This window comes from Dysidea avara, chromosome 3 (assembly GCF_963678975.1).
Source record: "Dysidea avara chromosome 3, odDysAvar1.4, whole genome shotgun sequence".
Classification (NCBI taxonomy): Eukaryota; Metazoa; Porifera; class Demospongiae; order Dictyoceratida; family Dysideidae; genus Dysidea; species Dysidea avara.
In genome coordinates this window covers 40,909,011-40,932,711 of record NC_089274.1, presented here as the reverse complement: position 1 = coordinate 40,932,711, position 23,701 = coordinate 40,909,011, and the positions used below count along the sequence as shown (strand labels likewise).

The following is a 23,701-nucleotide window of genomic DNA, read 5'->3' as shown; positions in this document are numbered from 1 at the left end:
ACTTCACACTCAAGTTTCTCAAAATCACATTATTGTGTTATCAAACTAATGTATAAGTGCCTGGGCATGGTCTTTTGAATTACTTCTTGTTACCATGATACTAAGTTAACAGGATAAGCCATGCACATGTACTTAACTCACCTAGCTCCACTGAATAAACGCTGCACCTACCACAAGGATGTAGATCATTGTATAGATATATACAGTGGAACCTGCTGGTCTACAACCACTATCTTTGGATTGGCATAACCCAGTAATTATCACCAAAGCTTTCAGGTTTAATTATAAACATGCAGGTGTCTGCTAAAACACAAACAGTTCACGACATAGCCATACATAATGTCTTTATGAAAGCCTATACAACTCTCACTAAACTGTTTTCACTTATATAGAGCTTTGGTTTCTAACATTGTCAAAATAGTGATTTGCTAAAGATCAGTGGATGGTTATATTATGGAAAAGTTGCATTGCCCATCACAGTCTATGCATGCATGGATATAGCTATTATGTGTGCACTATATTGTAAATAAATTTTCTTTTATTTGTTACTACCCATTTCCACATTGTGTGTTATTCAGCAAGTCACATATAGTGCTTGTGAATGGAAAAGGTACCTTCTCTGTTGTGAAATGGTATATAATGTGTTTACATTTTTAGTTCGGTCAATACCGGTACCCTTATGAGTCACTATTATTGCTATTGCTTTAAGTAAAGAAAGGTTAGCAATGTAGTATTCTAAACCCTGGTACAACACATGTGTCACAATATATACATCAGCCTATGGTAGCTATAGAATGTATGTTGTGGCAAGATTATGGCTACAGAATATGAAAAAAAATGTATGTTTAACTTAGGGTTTCTTAAAACTTAACTTATTATAATAACATTTCACAAAAATTTAGAGTGTTTTAGCAATGTACTAGCATATTGTTAGTTTCATAAATGTTTTAATGACTGAATTCCACCAGAATAACCAGGTGTTATTGTGTCAGTTACTTTTACTTGCATCGGTGACCATGTATTCCTTCACTGAAGCCAAGTGTGTTATATATGTCTTCTGTTGGTGAATCATTAATTTTCAATAGATATCTTTCCTCATAATACATGTAGCTACATGCACACTCCACTACAAGGTAGACTAAGAATCACCTCAAAATGATAGTAAGCCATCTATGGAGGATGTAGCATTGGATGGCTTGTACTGTCTCAAAAGGTTTTATTTGATATAACTCAATATTGCGATGTCAGTAACGGGATGTGTCTATTGGTTTCATTGCCACTGTGGTTCTGTGTAGTGTTGTTGATATTATCAATTGTTCAGGTCTGTATAATAGCATCAGGCTAAACTATTTATGTATATGTTTTCCTTACACTTAAAATACCATATGCATTGCTGTTTCAGCCCATCAGTTAATGGGCACATCCTGAGAAATGTTTACTTACTCAGTGGTAATGGAATATTTTTCTCTGCTGTAACCAAAACATTAGAACAGGCACACAGCATCTCTGTCACATGTTTTATGTACCTCTGTACTATGTCAGAGTGAGTAGCTAGTAATTCATTGAATGGTTTGGTGAAAATTATTGGGTATATACTACTGTATGTATGAAGACAGCGTGCAGTGTGTGTGAAATGCATTACAATATGTGTGTGTGCATGCACGCACAGTGAGTGAGTGAGTGAGCGAGTGAGTGAGTGAGTGAGTGAGTGAGTGAGTGAGTGAGTGAGTGAGTGAGTGAGTGAGTGAGTGAGTGAGTGAGTGAGTGAGTGAGTGAGTGAGTGAGTGAGTGAGTGAGTGAGTGAGTGAGTGAGTGAGGGAACGAGTGAGTGAGTTGGTGAGACAGAGACTCTGAAAGAAACAGAGGCGTGATACCCATTGGAATTAGAAGTTACGTAGCTACAGATTCATGAACTGAGATCTGTTTTACAATAGTGTAGGACCCCACACTTCAGTATGCGGTTTGTGTAGTTTAGGGAGTATAATTGTTTCCTAAATGAAGCAGTAAGTTTTATAAACACACTTACTGGAAGGTTACCTTAGATACCATGATAGGTAAAGAACTAATACCTTCATGCTGTTGTTGTTTTGTCACCTGATAGACACCACCACCACCCACTTGTTTACTTTGTATGTATGTGTACATATATAGACTATCTTGTAGGTGAGTCATAATACTAGTCACTCATTGTAGTTTGATCCTCAAAGAATTCTAGCAATGAATCAGCAACAATTGATGGTAATAGCTGTCTATAAGGTAAAGATCTGGAGTATTGTTGCTATTTACCAGTATTTGTAAGGTTCTAAACAGCTAGTAAAGCTTCAAACATTGTTCAGTCCATGTTTGAGTATCAGCACTCAACTGAATTGTATCAAGCCTTGATTGCTGTATATGTGTAGGTATCTGCAGAGTGATTAGAACAACAATTGTGGTTTATGCTTCTTTGTGTAGCTAGCTGGTGATTTGTTCCACTTTATTGTATATGCAAAGACGCTTGTTTAATTTCATAGTTCTTGTTGACCTACTGTATAGCTATAACTATGTTATTAATTATTGCTGTAATGATGAGCGTACTCCTCTGCAGATATTGTCTATGACCAAATGGAGGAGGTTTATATGAATAAGCAATGTGTTACTGAAGTGTGTTAGGCCTTTTAAGCTTTATCAAGTTACTCTGATGACCATTAAATATGTTACCAAACTTTCCTAAGCCATCCTGTAGTGAATCATTATAAATTTCCACCACAATGGTTTCCAGTGTGTATACTAGCTGTGAGCCAGTATGTACTGCCATTCCATATTGAGAACCTAAGTGACATTTTATGTGAATGTGTTCATTGATTTTGTAGGCACATGTGCATGTGAATGCCATAAACTGAATGCCAGGATGTTAAGTTGGCAAACAGCTAGGACTCATGAAATTTGTATCCTATGATTTGATGTATGATGACAAGGCTGGTCATGTGAATATTTTCATCCTCTTTTATCTACTAAAGGTAAACTACATTTAAGAAAGTTGGGTCAGAAGAATCTACATATCTCTACAACCAGAACATCCACATCTTAGTCTAATTTTCAAAGCCATCAAAAGATTGATATGACTAGCTATATCTAACCTTGAATCATATGTATGTACATGCATATGTCCACTACGTATATACACAGACGAAATGTTTTTCCTTTTAGTGGGACAGCACATGCATATATAGCTAACTTGATGAGTATCACATGAGTTTAGAGCTATTTGGTAATCTTAGAATGGTTGGTGAAAGGAGTGCCTTAATTAAATATATTTCAATGCACACCCTTAGTGGTTTCTAAGTGCCTGTTTCAGTATAGCTACTAAGTTATGTGCCAGAATCCCTCCATTGCTGAGCATATATCAGTTCTCGTGAATCTGGTCTTCCAATTAAACCTGATATGTCTTCAATTATTTCATACCATTATTCTTGTTACTGTAAGGCTTTCTCGCTTTTTAGTACCAGGTATACATCTTTATTTCATAACATTTCCTGTTTCACTATTTACAGAAATCACCCTATATACGTGCATCATAACTACAATTTGTGGTTGTTATCCAAATTGGGATTTCCACTCATTTCTATAGTTTTAATATTTACATACATAGCTAGTAAAAATGTGTTAGACAAGAGAATATTATAGTTGAGTTGTATTCATGATCAGTTTCAGCTTAGATAGTAGACACATTGCGTGACTAAGAGAGAGAACTATCATTAATGATGAAAAGACATGTAAACAAAACAATAAGCGTATACAAGCTGACAAGACAAAAACAAAACAAAAAGCATACGAGTCCTAGGGCAGCATGCGACCACAAATAATATACAAACAGTACAGCATTTCAATTAAATAAAAGAAAAAAAAAGGAAAGTCTTTGCCTTGCTCAAACTGTGGGCAGAGAAGCAAACTCTGCCAAATCCTGTAACGCTGAATTGTTGCTACCAATGCCTGTAGCATTACCACGTTGCATGACTTGACTTGGATATACATAGCTATAAGTATAGCCATATATTAAACACATTAAACAGAAACAGAATAAAATAAACACATTAAACAGATGGGTCAAGCTGAACCTCTGGGGTCTATAGGGTATAGGTGATACTCCCTTCCGCCCACATAAAACAAACTAGAAGAGGAATCTACCTACAGAAAAATATTATCTATGGGTAGGGTATATTGTCCGGCGCCACTGCCCATTCGTGTATAGGAAGGGGCGGCCGCACCAGGGCTGGCTATACCGGAAGTTTCGTGTAGCAGAAGCCGTCTAATTAAAACTACGCCAATTTCCAACGCATAAAAAACAAACCGCCAATGGTTCTCACAAGATCATTTTACTGTGCGGCGCCTTTAGAGAAAACTTATCAAAGCGGTTGTACGCTTTATCGGTGATTTAAGCAATGAGTATAGGCCTAGCTCGAAATCTGAGCGTAAACGGGAGGCAGAATTCGCTAAGTTCAATATACAGCTCAATGGAGAGTTTGTCCAGTTCACACGGTGCTGAGAGTTACTGGTCAATCAATCAAGTGCCAACCAGTACCGCGCACACTGTCCCGCGGTTGAGGACAAAAACTTCGGACTACGATACCGGATTTTCTGCTGCTGAGCATGATGAAGAAAAGAAACAAACCAAAAAAGTTGGAAGCCGAGTAAGAAAGGTAAGAATTCGCGCACAACACTTCAGTATAGCTATGCACGATGAAACACTGAAGCGAGCTGAAAAGAATAGCCTCGTATAGTCTATACGTATCGTATTCAGTATAGGCGGCGTACATAGCTATGACCTATAGCTAAGCATGTTCACTGAGCCGGTACCGGCTCGAGTACTGCCAGTGTGTTGTTAACTAAAAAAATTTTTTCGCACATGTCTAGAATGCTAAGAAACTATTTGAAAAATTAATTATAACCTACAGAAAAGAACCTACACAGAACCTACAGCATGCCCAGGGTTCAATGGGCAGGCAGGTGCCCCTCAGCAAAGCTGTTAGCTAAAGCAAACATCCTGAGATGCTATTGATTGCTATCGATTGCTTTTCTGTCTTCCTTTAGGCGTTCTCCTTCAACAGATCGTCAAAGCTTAAGAAAGATAAAGAAACTCCACCACACGGGCCTGACGCTGCAGAAATGTTGGCAAGACTGTCGTTGTTGGAGGACCAAGTCAGAATGATGGGAGAAGAATTACACAAGGTAGGAAAATAGTTTGTAACATATAGCTGCTAGCTAGTTACCTAATTACCATTGTGAAATGTTAGCTACATGACACACATATGGCTCCCAGTGTGTACAGTTTTGTCTTCATTATATGCATTGTGGCACTTTCTAAACAACAAAAACCATAGCAGTTTGGCCATGCACCACATTTGTAATCTTAGTAGTGACTTTGCAGTCTATATATGGTTGTTTTGTAAAATTACACTAATATATCCATCTTGTAATCCTATAGGAAAGATTACATAGAGAAGAACTGGAACAGAAAGTTGACAATCTTCAGTCAGAAAATGAGCAGTTGACATCAGAACGAAAAGTCGCAGGAGACCAACTACAGAAATTCTACAAGAAATTCTTTGACTCAGTAAACTCAATTCCTTCACAATTAATGCACAATGGACTATCAACATCAACACTGAACCGAAGTAGTCTTTCCATAAGACGCAGTGGGATAAGTCTCAACTCCATGACTTCACAGTGAAATACAACAGGAAATCACTTTTAATCTCAAATTATAATTTTTTAATCAATGGTTTCATGTATAATAATTTGATAAGTCATCAAATTAGCTATCAGGGATTTTTTTTTGTATTCAGCATAGTTTGGTTTCAGGCTTCTGACTCCCTGGTTGACAGGCTTCTGACTCCCTGGTTGACAGGCTTTCTGTAGCCTTTTAGCATGTCCCTAAAGGAATATATTTAATAAATAAATTGGTTACTAATATAACTCTGAGAATTGTGATAGTACTATAGTGTTGTTGCATGCATACAGTATAACTTTTTCTCTGTTGTGTAGGTAGCTACTGGGTTGCATGTTGGTACCTTGGTCAATGTGCAGAAAAAATTCATACAGTGACACTGGTCCAATTACAATAGAAACTGAGTGTAATTTTAGCATTTCCCTGACAAAGGATTGTAGCATGTGTTGCGTTTCAAATGAGTGTTGAGGATTGCCACATAAACAAAGTTTTAAACTATACAAATTAGAGTAGTGTAGTTGCATACTAATTCTTGCCTTGTTGCTATTCATGATAAGGTCACTTATTGATAGTTTAATATACACAGCTACATAGTTACTGTATTATTTCCATACAATCATCAAACATTGAGATGATGGAATAATGGTGAAAACTTGCCAAATTTAGGCAGTGAGATGTACAATGCGGGCAGGGGATCTGAAGCATAAGATCAACAAAAAATGGCCTTAGGTTGGAATGAATCAACATAAAGATGCAATTATATATGGTTGACTAAACCTATTCAATTGATAATGGATGTAGGATAAAGGATGTATCAAATAAACCCAGTCACTGAAAGAAAAATTAGAGGTCTCTTACCAGTAATTGTAAAGAAATGTCATTTCACTTGCAAATTCATTGATGTCCATTTTGATTTAGGAATGAATTTCCTTTTTCATTGCACGTATCAGGATATGTTCACTAGCTAGCTTATAGTTTTAAAAAGATTTGCAATTTGTGTAATTACCCTATTATTTTCCAAAGTTAAATATTTCATTGTGGGTCATCACAGTATACATGGTCTTTGACCTAGCAGGCCAGGCTACATGTCATGTCAATGTACAGTGGAACCTCAGTTATCCGGACTCCGGATTCTCGGTTAACCGAACTATGGAAATGACTGCTCTATTACAGTAGTGACTGTTCTATTAGGGTAGTTGATAATACTGAAGGTTTTTATGGTTATTTATACATAGTTTCAGAGATACGGACTTTTTCAGATTTATGGACCACCCCTGGTCCCAAGGGGTTCGGATAACTGAGGTTCCACTATACACATATTATGTCATATTTCCAAGTAAAAAGGAAGAACAGGTCACATGTTTTTGGTTAAGGGATTACATTTGCATTTTAAACAATAAAGTTAGCACGGTAATTGCATGGTGTCAGGGAAATTTGAGCAGTGCACACCCCCTGAGTGCAATAGACAAGGCCACTACTTATATATGCTCAAGATTTAACAATAACAAGCAAGCTATATCACAAATTTTAAAGCATTTGTAGAAACAATTGTAAAAGCCATTCTGATGCACCATTGCAGGCAACTGGCAGCTGCAGTATGGAATTTATTCATATTTTATCCAAGGAGATGAATAAGTGCAAAATTGACACGGTTATCCCCAAACAGCAAAAATCTTCTGGTGTACCAGGCTAAATCATCTGCAAATCCTTTACAAATATGACCTCAAGTGATTGGGACTGAGCTCCACAAAACACTAAAGAAATTGAGCAGACAAATTCACTTGCAAAGAATGGTGATCAAAGAACATCATTGTATACAGCAATGCTGTCTCTTCATGAAAAATACAAGTTCTTTGCTTGATATGCAGCTCATTCTACGCTACTATGTAAAGTGTAAAGTTAGATGTATACCACAAGTAAAGGTTATACTCATAGATAAGACTATTAAAAACTTAAATGACACTTTGAAAAATGTTCACAAATCAGTCTAGTAGGTTGTATTATTACTATACACTTTAGGGGATTCAAAGGCAGTTTAACCCAGACAATATCATGGGAACATGGTTTACTCATGGCTCTGATTCCCAACCAGTTCAGGGGTATGATACACTTTGTCTCGTTATATTGAGCAACACGTAGCACTACATTGTGGGATTCAGTATTAGTTTCTTAGCCAGGTTGAGTGTAGACACAAAATTGTGACAAGACAAACAATCTATAAATAATCGTTTGGACAATGCATGGCTGTGCATCATGTGTTAACCATTGAGTATACCACGGAACAAGATTGCTACATACATTGAAAATAGCTTAGTAACTTACATATAGTCCTAAGTATTTTGCTTATAAGATAGCAACTCACCCAAGTAGCAAAGTTGGTAGCCTAAATGTAGTACAAAAACTAAAAATGAAAAACTCAAACCAACAATTGTAAGTTTCAACATTGTGTTGAAGCATAATGATATTCTGACGGCTATTAGCTCATGTGTTTAAAACCACGATCGATCATCAGATACCAGTGTATAAAGTAAACAGGATGAGTGTTCTGTACTCCTTTCATTTAATAGGTGAATGTGTGATATATATATCACTTATACTTGGGATTTGTTGATAAATACACCCACAGCCTTCGGGTCTGCTTTGGGTGTATATATCAGCAAAATCTCTCACAGCCTTGGTCTATATAACTATTACTATATACTGTAGTTCAAAGATTTAAACCAGTAACATGCATTGCATGTAGTAAATAACTGAGAAGAATAATAATGAATTGTCAATACAAGTATTATACAACTTTTCAATGCTACACATGTACAATGCTAATTATTATAAAGTACAGTAGTACTGTATAGTAGTGAATTGGTATCACAGAGATTTATGTTCTCCTGCCATAATACCAGCATCAAACTTGCCTTATTATCCTTCACAACAACTTGGCAGTTTTATCATGAGTAGAGATCATAGAATAAAGCCATGGAAAAAGGAGACAGCTTACAACTTCATCTACTGTAATTGCTTATATTTCCGTTGTAAAATAATTTTCGTATGCAAAACTCGTACGAAAATTTCTTACACGAAAATTTTTACCTGAGATCGAACTACTCTAATAGAGCAGTCATTTACGTAAATCATACGAAAATATTTTTATACAAAACTTTTTATCACGAAAATTTTTTTACACGAAAATAAAGCGAATTACATTTACTATAGGACACTTAATTTCTACTCCGGCCATGGGTATACTATTGACAGGCTGTATGATGACTAAAGTAGGAATTAAATGTTCACTAGCTGGTGTAGCTACAGATGTAGGCAGTCTCCAAGGGCTTGTATGATCCATGATACAAATACAATTTGTTATTATATAGGTGAGTGGAGTTACTGTATACATTGCATTTTGACATGGGTGATATCCATTCTAAGGTCCTTCACCTAGCTACTGAGAGCTCTACTTGTGAGAAGCTGCACAAGTGAATGCTAATAAAGCTTATGTGTCCAATTAGAGGAAACTGCATCATTATCTGTATACTGATGGGAACATCTTGAAGTGCTGGGGTATTAGAAGGGTTAATTGTAGTTCTATAATGTTGATTTTTCTTTGTTTGTGATCTCTAGCTTTAAATTTTTGCTAGGGCTGAAACTATCATGGACTATCAGCATTTGACTACTCTCTAGAATTAACGATTGAGTACTCGCAAACACTAGCTACCAAAGTATTACCTATATACTATTGATTATGAAAAATACATCACTCTGAGCTGGGTCATGTGATCTCAATAAGTGCTCAAGTAGCAATTTCACTATTATTATGTTAAATGACAGTTTGTATAAAATTTTCCCATTAGTAAGCACTTACTATGTAATTACATGGATTGGGTTTTACATCACTTACTCTGCTTAAAATCTTCTCATTAAGTACACAAAGGTGACCTTGGAATGAAATCTTCTTTTTACAAACAAAAGAAACATCTACATAAAATCTTCCCTTTGTACACAAAGGCAATTTACCCATAAAATATGCCAAAGTGTGCAGAACCAACTGAAAAGGGTTTGCTTATTATTATTATTAGCGTTTTGCTTGTGGCTTTGTATCATCAAATCTTCTTGATTCTTCGTGTATAGCTAGTTTGGTAGCTGCCCAGCTACAGATTGTCATAAGACACATTGTACTGCACAAAAAATTGTGTTCCCTGAGTTTCACGTTTCCTTAAGAAAATGTCCAAATGTGCAAAATTCTTGGATTAAAGGAAATGTAAATGGAATTGTGAAAAGAATAGGCATGATTATTTAACTTTTTAGTAATATATGTAAAGGAATGTATCGAATTCCTTTCAGAAAATTTGCATGAATTGTGACAATTTTTGTGATACACTTTTATATATATATATTTCTTGAAAACTTCATTTAAATTTCATTACAGAAACATAATTATCTTTTTACACACTGCAGAACACTCAAAATGATCACGTTTGATGTTTATGGTGTAAAACAGTTAAATTTGCTCATAAATTCCATCAGCAGTTGTAGTTACATTATATGTATCAATGAATGACCAAAATTTGATTGGCCATGCGCTTATACATTTAATAATTGCTGAGACATTGTGTTGATTTATAAGCTAATACTTCTAGTAGTGCTTGAGCAACTACCCTAGCTACATGCACATTTACATTTGGCATTTCCTCTGCTTTGTGAGGCCCGGTGCAGTCCGAAAATCAAAACTTTGGCCAAAGCGTCATACAATTTGGACATTGGCTTAATGCCTTGCCAAATACACAGCCCTTGAAGAAATCCTATGAAACTTGGTGTGCTAAGCTTCCTTAGCCCCCCGAATCCCCACTTGTGGCAAACAAACTGTAGTTGAGTGCTGTGTACTGTTTTTCACTGACTGCTCTATTAGAGAATAGTGCTCTGATAGAACCCAGGTAGTTGCTGGCATACCAGCCAATTATGTTTCCACATTGCAAATATTTACCTTGATGCAAAAACAAAAGGCTGTAAAATCAGACAGAATTAAGACACATCAAAAATTTTGTTTCAGATCTTTGGTTGCAGAATAGAAATCCATGTATATGCTTAAAAGTATAATCTGTATGCACAAAGATTAAGTGTTATAGGCATAGTGCATGTTCAGAATATAGTCACACATTTCTCTTCTCCACCTGTTAATTCAAGGTAATTCTATTGAGAAACAAATTTATATGTTAAAGTATATGAAATATAATTCACTTACTGAGGGAGCCAGTAAAGCCCTTACTGCATCTACAAAACACTCTTTTACGACCAAAGCGTGTGACAGTCACACACCTGCCACCATTTAGACACGGACAGTCAGGAGTTGGTGGGACAGTTGGAGAGCTAGTAACAACTACAGTAGATGTACTGATTGAACTGGTAGTGGGTACTCTAGTTGAACTGGTTGTAAATATTCTGGATGACCTAATAGGTGTTCTAGTTGAACTGACAAATACTGACCTGGTTACTACACTTCTAGTAATGGTGGGAACCACACTTGTGGGACTTGGGGTAACAGGGTCAGGGAAGGTGAAAGGTGTCGTCAAACTTATTTGAGAAAACTTATTATTATCACGATCATATCCTTCTAGCACATAATGAAATGATTCATTAGGAATAGTGATTTCTCCAATAAGAAATCCATTACAGAATATCAGTTCAGTTGCATTTGACACTCGGTTATCAGCTGACACAAACTTCAAAACAACTGGCCGACTGCTGTCAGTCGGTGTTATTCTATCTAACTGAGAAGACAATACAACAACAATTCCTGCACTACCTGTAATAGAAATGCAATGGATACTATATACTTCTGTTAGTGTGATAAAATTAAACATTACGTGGTACTGGAATTTCAAAATCATCTGCAAAATGCTCAACATAGAAATCCAAACTAGATGACAATGATAAAATGTGCTCAAATCATCCTGATGAGCAAACATGATACTCTCCCACTTCTGGGTGTTCATTAGTATATGTGCAGTGAGCTTGACTTGCCAGAGGGACTAGTAACATTTATTGTGCTGGTGACAGAAGAAAATAGAATGTCAACTGCAGTTGTGAATATAGATGTTGAGAAAGTTATACAGTATCCTGATAATGGTAAAGCTCTTTTCTTCTTTCTTCTTTCATTTCCACCATCTAAAGTAAATCTTCCTGCCCTGTCAGCAAATTCTGCAAAAGCTTCAAAGTCATCAATACGATTTACAACAATACCATATGTTGCATTGGCCACTTCTAAATATGGGCTAAAGTCACCACAACCAGAACGACTGAGGAAGAAGTGAATAGAATTACGTAGCTCAGTAACTCTAGCTATTACTTCACCTTTTTTATGCACATCTTTAGGAGAAGCATCAGTTAGTACAATGACATTGGAGTCAGGATTAGCAAGACTGAGAGCATTGAGGATACCAGTCATGCCAAGTTCAGGACAGTCATCTCCTCCATGAGCACTTATGGCATTAACTGCTGTCTCAAGTGCAGTCAATTCAGCAACACTACTGGCAGAATAAATCTGTGGAACTCCAACATCTGTAGTAAACAAAATAGTATACTAGTTACTGCTGACACTAGACAATGTCAAAACATACCTGGATCATTGAAGGTTGTTAAGATGTATGCTAGTGGTTCAGATCTTTCAGTTTTGATAAAAGAACGGATAAGCCTCTGGACTGAACTGATTTCTGTAGACATACTACCAGTGTCATTCACAACAAATGCCAAGGTTGGGGGTACTGGAGTGAATAAAACAACCCCAAATATGGTAGCTACTCTATCCCCATCAAGAGAATCAAAAAAGGCCTCTAGTTCATCGAATGAGTCTCCTTGTCTCTTTCTTTTCCGGGAATCATCAATTGGTGATAACAAGCTCCTTAGACACAATAGTTTACCATATACTTCTCTTGCCTTGTTAATTTTTCCAGCATCTGTTAAGGTAAAAAAAATTTTGGTAAGATCTGAAATATCATCTGACCCAATCCTGGACTCCTCTGGGGCAGCACAGGCTTGGAATGTCGCAGAAGCTATTTCACTCACAGCTTCTTGAAATCGTCTAAATCCTGCAGGCGAGCTGGGCACTTTCAAACTGTCTGTGATTTGTTCATATACTTCCATGTCAGATAAATCGTCATCACTTAGAGCAGGCTTCATTAATATTCTTGAAAAGACTTCTCTAACTGACTCTTTGGTTGTCTCTGTTGCTTCAGTTCTTGGTTCTACGTAATCTTCTTCTATAACAATGAGACATTCCTCAAGAGCAACAACTGTTAATGACAAAAGTACAAAATTATACCCAAAATATAGTTACTTACCTATGTTACACTCAGGCCCAGTAAATCCCTCAGGACATCCTGATGGTGTACTTGTTGGGATGTTAGTAGGAATGATGGTTGATGTGCTGGATGTTGTTGAAGACAAAGCCACATAGGAAGTATGGAAAACTGAAGTAGACAAGATTACTCGAGTAGATGTACGAGCCACCGAAGTGGATGTCGGAGCAATATCACACTCTTCAATCTTAGCCTCAATCAAAATGTCTTTAGTCCTAGTAAATGTGTTGCCATCACCATCGTAGCCTTGCAATTGATATCAGAAAGGAGCATTTGGAACAATGATCACCCCAGCAAACAGACTGCCACAGTGTGATAAAGCATTTATTGCAACAATTCCATTAGTCAATACAAGATTAAGAAATACTTGATCAGCAGAAATATCATCAATTCTTGATGAAGAAACTAATATCCTGACTGGAGTACCTGCAGATTAAACAAATAAATTAGAATACTCACTAGGATAGCAATAATATTGTGTGTTGTTATGCACGTACCTGGAACTGGTAGTGAAGTACTTGAAATATCAGCATCAACATAATCAACAAAGAAATCAAGATCAGATGTGGTTGATAGAGAATATTCAAATGCTCCTACAGAGCACACACTGTACACTCCTGCCTCTGGATCATCATTACCGTATGTGGCAATAGTTCCACTAGTTGTTACTGTCCCTGTTACACCTGAAGGACTTGTTATGGTAATGGCTGAACTAACTGATGAAAGGAGAATATTTATGGATTGAGTAAATGTTGAAGTTGAAATTGTGATACAGTTTTGTGGTGTCTGTCTTTTCTTCTTGCTTCCACCATCAGTGTCCAGAAGGTCAAAAGAGAATCTACCTGCTCTGTCTGCAAATTCTGCAAAAGCTTCAAAGTCATCAGTACGATTTACAACAATACCATATGTTGCATTGGCCACCTCTAAATATGGGCTAAAGTCACCACAACCAGAACGACTGAGGAAGAAGTGAATAGAATTACGTAGCTCAGTAGTTCTAGCTATTACTTCTTGTGTCCTGTTTACATCTTTAGGAGAAGCATCAGTTAGTACAATAACATTAGAGTCAGGATTAGCAAGACTGAGAGCATTGAGGATACCAGTCATGCCAAGTTCAGGACAGTCACCTCCTCCATTAGCTCTTATGGCATTAACTGCTGCCTCAAGTGCAGTTAATTCAGCAACACTACTAGCAGAATAAATCTGTGGAACTCCAACATCTGTAACAAAGAAATATATTATGCAGTATAGTGTATGTGCAAAGCAAGTCAAAGTTAATATTAACATACCTGGATTATTGAAGGTGGTCAAGATGTAAGCAAGTGGGTCAGATCTTTCAGTTTTGATGAAAGAATGGATAAGTCTCTGGACTGAACTGATTTCACCAGACGTGCTTCCAGTGTCATCTACAACAAAAGCAAGTGTTGGTGGTACCAGGCTAAATATGTCACCGACTCCAAATATTGTAGCTACACGATCTCCATCAAGAGAGTCAAAAAATGCTTCTAACTCTTCCAGAGGATCTCCCTGTCGTTTTTTACAGTCTGCACCTCCAGCTAACAACAATTCCCTTAAGCAAAGTAGCTGACCACAAACTCCTCGTGCTTCAGTGATGTTACCAGCATCTGTTAGCCTGATGAAGCTTTCTGTGAGTTCTGGAATATCATCTGGTCCAACTCTGGACTCTTCAGATGCTGAACAAGCATCAAATGTAGCTGCAGCTATTTCACTGATGGCCTCTTGAAACTGCACAAACCCAAATGGTGTGGCAGTCACTCCAATACTAGTGGCAATGTGCTCATACACTTCCATATTTGTGAGGAAGCTGTTAACAATAGCAGAATCATTGAGTACTCTAGAGAATACACTTCGGATGGTTTCTTGGACTGTTGCAACTGCCTTCATCCATTCTTCCACAAACTCTTCTAATGGACAAGTAGGCAAGCCTACCACAATTCCAGCAAGAGCAACAGTAGCACAGAAAACTTGAGCATACTCATTTTTGCTCAGTGAGTATTGGAAAGTAGCACTACCTCCTTTTATAGTGCACATGTAGTTCTTGACCACATGCTGACTGAGCTATGACCTGTTAAAGTTTGTCAAAATAACTAGCTTATTATAATAAAATGTTTTCCTGGACACAAATAAATTTCAGGACTGAACCCAGAATGTCAAAGGGTGTTGAACTTGGATATCATTATAATTGATTTCTGTCCTACTTTACACCATCATAATTATAATATAATACATTTACAGGCTAAGGATTACATGTTCATGAGCATACACACTTATGCACTTTACAATTGATCACAAGTTGTACTATTGTAACAAGGACTGTAACTATAGTATTAGTGTAAAATATGACATAATGTCAGGCATTGATTAGAATAAGGACTTTCGTATAATTAGAACACTGTATTGTACACGTTGTGATATTCATTAGTGCTGCCAGCTATTCCCCACACTACACTATCTATATATAGTAGAGTGGCTATGTAAACGAAAAATTTTACAAAAATAATTCACTTTGTGATAAAAGCACCAAAATTTCTGTGGAGGTTAAGTAAGGTATGCTAGATGATTTGAGATATGGTGCCACCTCAAAAATCATTTCCTAAGGGCATTTTTAGAAATTATTAGACCAGGTTATAATTTCTAACCAGGAAGCCACACAAATGTATTCAATTTTTTAACTTGCATATCTTAAATTAATAGACCCAATCAGAAACTCTTTCAAAAATGTGGTAAAATAAACTGTTTTGGTTACTCTTTTCTAAAGGTGCCAACAGTACAGGCACAATCCAACACAGTATAACCCTCTGCATGCACTTCTTAAGCCTGCAACCAAATAACCTACCTCCCTTGATCAGCTTTTTTAAAAATCTGACTATCCTTTGCTTTCCTATTAAGATGCCAAATTCAATTACTATTAAGTACTTTTGTGGCTTCCACCATACATTTCATTTGTTGGTTATGTGTGTGTGTGTGTGTGTGTGTGTGTGTGTGTGTGTGTGTGTGTGTGTGTGTGTGTGTGTGTGTGTGTGTGTGTGTGTGTGGGTGTGTGTGGGTGTGTGTGTGTGTGTGTATGTATGTGTGTGTGTGTGTGTGTGTGTGTGTGTGTGTGTGTGTGTGTGTGTGTGTGTGTGTGTGTATGTGTGTGTGTGTGTGTGTGTGTGTGTGTGTGTGTGGGTGTGTGTGTGTGTGTGTGTGCATGATATGATTTGTTTATAATTTTTAGTGGCACCCCATCTAGCCAATAGTACGAACAAAACGGCATGCAAAAGTATTTTACCAAGTTTGGTGATTGTATCAAAAATTTAACCATTTTATCACTATAAGCACTCTACTAATAGTAACATAACTATTAGTAACAAAGGTGAAGGTTCAGATCAACCTTAACTTGTTATAACTACTCTGACCTTTTAGATAAGACATAGATTTTATGCTGACTGTTGAGAGATATGTAGTGGTCCACAGCTAGCTCTGCAAATGGTCATATACCAGGCCTAGCTATATATAATGGAGACAAACACTGCATGTTTCTAGTTAAGGTTCATCACAGCATATACATCAGTGTTATCATGTGTTTCTCTCAAAACAGACATTTATGGAAAACTGTGCCTGAATTAACTTTATACATAGCTACCTCATGCTACTGGCACAGATCATGAAGCTAAATGCTTTGAAAGGATTAACCATTAGTGAACTAGATGTTTGCACAATTAACCTATACTGTGTCTTTGTGTACATTTTGTATGTGATGTTTGTCTCACTTCTAACCTGAACCTCCATGCAGTATATAAAACTGTAATCATCACCCTACACATAAAACAGCTAAGTGGGACATAGCATGTACATACATAAATTATTATTGAATGGAATTTGCCTATAGCTACGTATTACCAGTGTATACTTATGATCCCATGCAATAAAATTTATTCCAATTTTAATGATAATATGCACGTGTGTATAGTAGCTAGTTGGGTACACATTCAGATGAATCAGATTCCATGTATTCTTCAGTTCTTAATGAGGTATGTACAGTACAGTCAACATGGAAAAAGGATGAAACTACCTTTTTACAAGAGCATAATTATAAACAACAGTTAGGTGGCACTCTTGTAAATTGTTCAAATAAGTTAGATTTTTCACACAGCATAGTGAACATCTGGAACTCTCTTCCTTAAGAAGCTATTTGACAACTGCAACAATGACATTACTGATGTTTAGCACAGATCTGTTGTAACTTAGGATCAGATTTACAGCTGCACACTATAGTGGTCAGTACCTGTCAATATGGCAATAACGCAACCACTGAGACATCTACATTTAAATTCATGTTACACCTGTATAGTATAGTGGTGTAGCACCCCAAATTAGCCAAATCGTGCACTTTTTCATAAAACCATGAAACTTTCCACACAAACAGTACTCCTCATGACATGTATTTTTTGATATAGTGCCATCACAGATTTGACCTTTGGTGACCTTATGGCCATTTTTGCCCAGAAATTTGATCATTTCTGTCTTTATAATTAACTCCCTGAGGCAGTAATTGACATGTTAAACATGATACTAAAGTAAAGATCTTATTGAACGAAACAACTTGGTTTTATTTGAAGTTAATAGGTTATTCCATTTTGAAGTTATGATCACTTTTATAAACCGTAAAATTCTCTGAGTTTACCTACCCTTGGGGTGTAAATTATCTATGGGGAGGTAAAAATTATCTCAAAATTCATGGGTAGTATAAATGATCATAACTTTGGAATGAAATCACCTATTGACTTCAAATTAAATAAAAACTAAGTTGTTTCGTTCAACAAGATCTTTAGTGTGGCACCATGTTTTAACAAGTTAATTAATGCCTCAGGGAGATAAAGACAAAAATGATCAAATTTCTGGGCAAAAATGGCCATAAAGGTAACCAAAGGTTAAATCTACGATGGCACTATATCACAAAATTTATGTCATGAGGAGTACTGCATATGTGGAAAGTTTCATGCTTTTATGAAAAAGTACACGATTTTGTGTTGTGCTACTATACTAGTACTACCAACTAGGAGAGTACAGTACAAGGCATCTACAGATGATTCTGCATGTGTAAGCCAAAAGAATTGTCTTAGCAAAACTATATCTATAGGTGAAGATTGTATTAACCATCACATTTCTTTGTTCTGCCTCCTCTGTTATTAACTTTTGATAGTTATACAGCCTTGTAATATTATGAATTCTTGACTCCTATACCAAGACTATACCAAGAGTTGCTCCTACTGTGTGTTCTAGTCTAGCTGATTGTTTAAATTCACCAAAACTGCAGACTAGCAATATAAACTCATACTCAATTATGCACATCATGAATGATGTTGTTGAAAGATAGACCTGATTGTTATATCATACACTTGAGTGTACAATCACATCCTTGATACACTTTACTGTAGTTAGAAATTGAAAATAATAATGTTTTGATTGCCAGTGGATTCATGTCTGTATGTGCAGCTGCACTATCACATTAATGTAGCTACTAGTTTAATACTAGTCAAGCAGTTGAGTACACATCTAATACTATACTAGTTGAATACACATCTGCATTAAAGTAAACTACTATGAAATTAAATGCTCCCATGAGACAGTATTTCCCAGTGCCATGAAAAGTACCATGAAACTCCTAATCCTTATGGGTATTTTATAGCATTGAAATTGCCATGAAATATACTTGATGGGCTATGATTTGACTTTAATGGCACATTTCATGAGAGTCATTGTATAAATCAAGGACATTTCATGGCATCTATATATCTTAATACTGTGTTATTTTCACCAAAGCTCACCCTAAACAAGCTTTACCCTCTCTAAGCAACCTTTTCTTTTATTGCTATATACGTAGATGAAACAAATGCTCAATGTTTAAATGTTGAGAAATTCTACATGATACAACAATACACAAATCAGTATTTACCAACTAAACTAATATTATGCAGCTCAAGTGTTAGTGTGTATATGTAGCAACTCTGACATGGTAGGTCATCTTGTTTCACTTGTTCATCGTGCTATATATAATAAAATAAAGTCACAAGTAACTATAGAACATGAAGTGAACTTACTGAATTGGCATAAGGAGCCAGTGAAGCGCCGACGGCATCGGCACGATGTTCTGTTATGGCCAAAGCGTCTGATGGTTACACATCTGCCACCATTAAGACAAGGGCAATCAGGAGTTGGTGAGGGAGTTGGAGAGCTAGTAATAACCACAGTAGATGTACTTGTTGAACTGGTCATAGGTACTCTGGTTAAACTGGTTGTGAAAACTCTGGATGAGCTAACAGGTGCTCTGGTTGAGCTGAAATACACTGAACTGGCTACAACTCTGCTAGTGCTGGTGGGAACTATACTGGTTGGAGTTGGGATTACAGTAGAAGTGGTATCAGGTGTTGGTACTTCACACTCTGCACTTTCAGCCTCAATCAGAACATCTTTGGTCCTAATAAACCTGTTGCCATCTGTATCATAGCCTTCTAGTTGATATCGGAAAGGAGCGTTTGGAACAACAATCACTCCAGCAAGCAAACCATCACATCGTGTTAAAGCATTAGAGGAAACAACGCCATCAATCAATACAAGATTAAGAAATACTTCATCAGCAGAAATATCATCAATTCTTGATGAAGAAACTAATATCCTGACTGGAGTACCTGCAGATAAATAGACAAATAAATTAGAATACTCACTAGGATGGCAATAATATTGTATGTTGTTACGTACCTGGAACTGGTAGTGAGGTACTTGAAATATCAACATCAATATAGTCAACAAAGAAATCTAGATCAGATGTGGTTGATAAAGAATGTTTAAATGTTCCTACAGAGCACACACTGTACACTCCTGCCTCTGGATCATCATTACTGTACGTGGCAATAGTTCCACTAGTTGTTACTGTCTCTACTACACCTGAAGGACTTGTTATAGTAATGGCTGAACTAACTGATGAAAAGAGAATATTTATGGATTGAGTAAACAGTGATGTTGAAAATGTGATACAGTTTTGTGGTGCCACGGTCTGTCTTTTCTTCTTGCTTCCACCATCAGTGTCTACAAGTTCAAAGGAGAATCTACCTGCTGTGTCAGCAAATTCTGCAAAAGCTTCAAAGTCATCAATACGATTTACAACAATACCAAATGTTGCATTGGCCACTTCTAAATATGGACTAAAGTCACCACAACCATCACGACTGAGGAAGAAGTGAATAGAATTACGTAGTTTAGTAGCTCTAGCTATTACTTCTTGTGTCCTGTTTACATCTTTAGGAGAAGCATCAGTTAGTACAATAACATTAGAGTCAGGATTAGCAAGACTGAGAGCATTGAGGATACCAGTCATGCCAAGTTCAGGACAGTCACCTCCTCCACTAGCTCTTAGGGCATTAACTGCTGCCTCAAGTGCAGTTAATTCAGCAACACTACTGGCAGAATAAATCTGTGGAACTCCAACATCTGTAACAAAGAAATATATTATGCAGTAAGTACAGTGTATATGCAAAGCAAGTCAAAGTTAATATTAACATACCTGGATCATTGAAGGTAGTCAAGATGTAAGCAAGTGGGTCAGATCTTTCAGTTTTGATGAAGGAGCGGATAAGCCTCTGGACTGAACTGATTTCAGCTGACATACTTCCGGTGTCATCTACAACAAAAGCCAAAGTTGGTGGTGATGGGTTGAATATATCACCAATTCCAAATATTGTAGCAACACGGTCTCCATCAAGAGAGTCAAAGAATGCTTCTAACTCTTCAAGAGGATCACCCTGTCGTTTCCTACTGTCTGCATCTTCAGCTGACAAAAGGTCCCTCAAGCATAGCAGCTGGCCGTAAACCTCTCTAGCTTCAGTGATGCTACCAGCATCTGTTAGCCTGATGAAGCTTTCTGTGAGTTCTGGAATATCATCTGGTCCAACTCTAGACTCTTCAGGTGCAGAACAAGCATCAAATGTAGCTGCAGCTATTTCACTGATGGCCTCTTGAAACTGTACAAACCCAGATGGTGTGGCGGTCACTCCGATACTAGTGGCAATGCGCTCATACACTTCCATATTTGTGAGGGAGCTGTTGGCAATATCAGAATCATTGAGTACTCTAGAGAATACGCTTCGAACATTTCCCTGGACTGTTGCAACTGCCGCCATTCGTTCTTCCACAGTTTCTTTTGAAGGACAAGTAGACAAGCTTGCCACAGTTCCAACAAGAGCCAAAATTGTCACACTAAACTTGAGCAGAATCATTTTAGCTTTGTGAACATATGTAATTCACAAGACACACTACCTCCTTTTATACTGTACAAACTTTGACCACATGGCATGACATGAGCTGTGATCTGTCAGTTTTATGTAAATAAGTGGGCTAATACTGGAAAACTATTTCCTTGACTACAAATGTATTTTAAAAGCTTCCAAAGGAATCCAGTATCAGAAAGGTACAAACACTTGTTAGTTAAGTTTAAAACATTAATTTTTTGCTTTGCAGTGAAATAGGTAGCACAAGAACTTTTGGCCTGAATGAAACGGTTGTAATTGTAGCAAGTTTGGTGCAGCAATTCATGTAAAGCTATCCATGTGTGTGTGTGTGTGTGTGTGTGTGCGTGCAGCAATAGCTGTGTTTTGCACGGCTGCCGGAGGCTTTGCGTACTTGTGTGTCTATATATGTACATGTGTGCCCATTTCAAAGTAATTAGTCCTGTATTTTCTTGTGTGTGTAGTAGCATGCTAACATGACTAAGAGTATAAGAGACAAAGTTTCTACAACCGCGAGTGGAACATGCCCGTCCTAGTCTAATATGTAGCTGTAGTGCATGAATGTTTCAGTATTAATTCTCTTCTTACAAATTGTACTGTTCTGCAAATTCAAAGTGTTTGATTACACAAAGATGTGTAAAAACTCTTGAAGTTGGTCACAGATACAGTAGCTAGTAAGGTTATAATAGTGTACTTCCATGTGACATTTTTATCATTAATAAAAGGATGCACATTGTTATGTAACTGTATGTAACTGTACCTGCAGCTAATTAGTACAAACATGCTCTTTTGCTTTGATTCAACATGTACTTAATTTTTATTTATTTATTTACAGGTCCAATCATGGATTTTTTCTCCTTTCTCCACCTTTTCAAGCACACTTTCTGTAACAACTTTTAACAGGCTGTAGGACCAGGTGTCCTACAGACATTTAGCACCTGTGCTGTAAAGCCTTAATAAAAGATAGAAAGTTCTTTGGTACAAGCAGTAATACATATTACATCACTGACCATTGAACTAAACAGGAAACAGATGTTGCATCTGTTCTGGGTTAGGTACCTATACACTTTGAGGTCACTTAGCATATAATATTATAATGTGTGGGTTGTTAGCTTACCTGTTAACCACAGTGTGCCACACTCACCCACACATGTGAACTTAAATCACATTATTTATGCACCAAATTGCATAGAGGTACTGTATACTATGTATGTATGTTTAACAGCTCTCCAAAACAAATTGTAACAAGGTCAACTAATATAGTGCATTGACCTGATTATTTGCCAACATAGTTAGCTGACTCACCAACATCATGGATGACATAATAGTTACCATGGAGATTAAGAACATACCATGTCATTATCACATATACTTATATTAAGCTCTTTTAGATAAATTATATTTGTGTAACTTAATGTGTAGCTTGTTTAATTAATAAGAACCTACAAGAAGAAACTCCCTTCTTGCAGGGAGTTAGAACCATGATATGAAGCTCTGTTCGATTTCCTAGCTTGATCCCCAGACAACTATACACTCAGCTCACAACCATTTCTTTTGCAGTCAATGTACACACTAAATGTTGATAGATGTTGATTTTGTTGTTGATTTTGAAGTAGTTGAAATTAAGAATTGACCACATGTACTTTACGTCATGCATAGTTCCTATATAATTTTGAGCTGACAGAAAGTCCTCAACAAAGCTCTGTGAGGAGCAATGATAATTATAAAATTCATTGTCCTACAAAAACTTGATCTAGGAATATAGGTTATCACAAAGGTTGAAAAGTTACCAATGAAAATTCCATTAAAAGCAGTTTCACAGAGTTTTCAATGGTAATTTTTCATTGGGTTTTCATTAAATTGTCCCATGAAAATGCTATGAAAATAAAATTTCATTGAGGCCACCCAATGACAACTTTACTTTTCACAGGTTGAACATTTTTTCATTGGATTTTCATGGACAAATATCTCCAGTAGTATATATGTGGGTGGTACAAGTAAGATCTAAAATCCAAATATTATTTCCTTTAAACAAATTTGAAAAAAATTCCACTTAAAGTTTTGCATTATGATGTCAGGATTATGACATCATCATTATGAATTCACCATGCACAAAATTCATCAAAATAACTTGTTGTGTTGATATAACATTCTAAATTATGTAATTGTATTTTTTTAAAAAAGATTTAAAATATGGCAATAATACATGGATTTTACTTGAGCCACTCACACACACACACACACACACACACACACACACATATATATAATATTTATTATACAGCTGTACATTTATAGGAGCAGTTCCAGATTTTTGCAGAGATCAGCTTGTCTAATGCAGACATGCTGAGTAACCTGTTTATCAG

General features: G+C 36.6%; 4 protein-coding genes and 1 long non-coding RNA gene across 5 annotated transcripts; 1 reads left to right on the top strand and 4 right to left on the bottom strand.

The window, feature by feature from the left end:
- The first annotated feature begins 4,331 nt into the window (after positions 1-4,331).
- On the top strand, positions 4,332-5,805 carry LOC136251016 (uncharacterized). The gene is made up of 3 exons (XM_066043395.1): positions 4,332-4,676; positions 5,068-5,205; positions 5,462-5,805. The coding sequence occupies exons 1-3, from the start codon at positions 4,419-4,421 to the stop codon at positions 5,705-5,707; spliced, it is 642 nt and encodes a 213-aa protein (XP_065899467.1). The 5' UTR covers positions 4,332-4,418; the 3' UTR covers positions 5,708-5,805.
- A 5,929-nt stretch (positions 5,806-11,734) lies between these two features.
- On the bottom strand, positions 11,735-12,684 carry LOC136248517 (von Willebrand factor A domain-containing protein 7-like). The gene is made up of 3 exons (XM_066040291.1): positions 12,313-12,684; positions 11,807-12,253; positions 11,735-11,742 (listed from the first exon to the last, which is right to left on the bottom strand). Exons 1-3 carry the CDS (start codon positions 12,413-12,415, stop codon positions 11,735-11,737), a joined length of 558 nt encoding a protein of 185 aa, XP_065896363.1. The 5' UTR covers positions 12,416-12,684.
- A 33-nt stretch (positions 12,685-12,717) lies between these two features.
- Positions 12,718-13,659, bottom strand: LOC136251012 (uncharacterized). Its single transcript, XR_010698879.1, has 3 exons — positions 13,548-13,659; positions 13,033-13,476; positions 12,718-12,984 (listed from the first exon to the last, which is right to left on the bottom strand). It is a non-coding gene; the product is annotated as an uncharacterized lncRNA (long non-coding RNA).
- A 56-nt stretch (positions 13,660-13,715) lies between these two features.
- On the bottom strand, positions 13,716-15,102 carry LOC136248515 (uncharacterized). The gene is made up of 3 exons (XM_066040290.1): positions 14,340-15,102; positions 13,768-14,270; positions 13,716-13,724 (listed from the first exon to the last, which is right to left on the bottom strand). The coding sequence occupies exons 1-3, from the start codon at positions 15,100-15,102 to the stop codon at positions 13,716-13,718; spliced, it is 1,275 nt and encodes a 424-aa protein (XP_065896362.1).
- Positions 15,103-18,934: 3,832 nt separating this feature from the next.
- Positions 18,935-21,360, bottom strand: LOC136251011 (von Willebrand factor A domain-containing protein 7-like). Its single transcript, XM_066043389.1, has 4 exons — positions 20,615-21,360; positions 19,813-20,541; positions 19,155-19,742; positions 18,935-19,100 (listed from the first exon to the last, which is right to left on the bottom strand). The coding sequence occupies exons 1-4, from the start codon at positions 21,324-21,326 to the stop codon at positions 19,093-19,095; spliced, it is 2,037 nt and encodes a 678-aa protein (XP_065899461.1). The 5' UTR covers positions 21,327-21,360; the 3' UTR covers positions 18,935-19,092.
- Between the last annotated feature and the right edge of the window lie 2,341 nt (positions 21,361-23,701).

Bases quoted from the DNA above. Each gene is read 5' to 3' on its own strand.
- LOC136248515 (XM_066040290.1), bottom strand. From the start codon at position 15,102: ATGTGCACTATAAAAGGAGGTAGTGCTACTTTCCAATACTCACTGAGC. The intron at 14,271-14,339 runs GTATGTTAATAT...TCTTTGTTACAG, and splicing joins GACCACCTTCAATAATCCAG to ATGTTGGAGTTCCACAGATT.
- LOC136248517 (XM_066040291.1), bottom strand. From the start codon at position 12,415: ATGTCTACAGAAATCAGTTCAGTCCAGAGGCTTATCCGTTCTTTTATC. The intron at 12,254-12,312 runs GTATGTTTTGAC...TGTTTACTACAG, and splicing joins AACAACCTTCAATGATCCAG to ATGTTGGAGTTCCACAGATT.
- LOC136251011 (XM_066043389.1), bottom strand. From the start codon at position 21,326: ATGATTCTGCTCAAGTTTAGTGTGACAATTTTGGCTCTTGTTGGAACT. The intron at 20,542-20,614 runs GTATGTTAATAT...TCTTTGTTACAG, and splicing joins GACTACCTTCAATGATCCAG to ATGTTGGAGTTCCACAGATT. The intron at 19,743-19,812 runs GTACGTAACAAC...ATTTATCTGCAG, and splicing joins TACCTCACTACCAGTTCCAG to GTACTCCAGTCAGGATATTA.
- LOC136251016 (XM_066043395.1), top strand. From the start codon at position 4,419: ATGAGTATAGGCCTAGCTCGAAATCTGAGCGTAAACGGGAGGCAGAAT. The intron at 4,677-5,067 runs GTAAGAATTCGC...GTCTTCCTTTAG, and splicing joins TTGGAAGCCGAGTAAGAAAG to GCGTTCTCCTTCAACAGATC. The intron at 5,206-5,461 runs GTAGGAAAATAG...GTAATCCTATAG, and splicing joins TGGGAGAAGAATTACACAAG to GAAAGATTACATAGAGAAGA.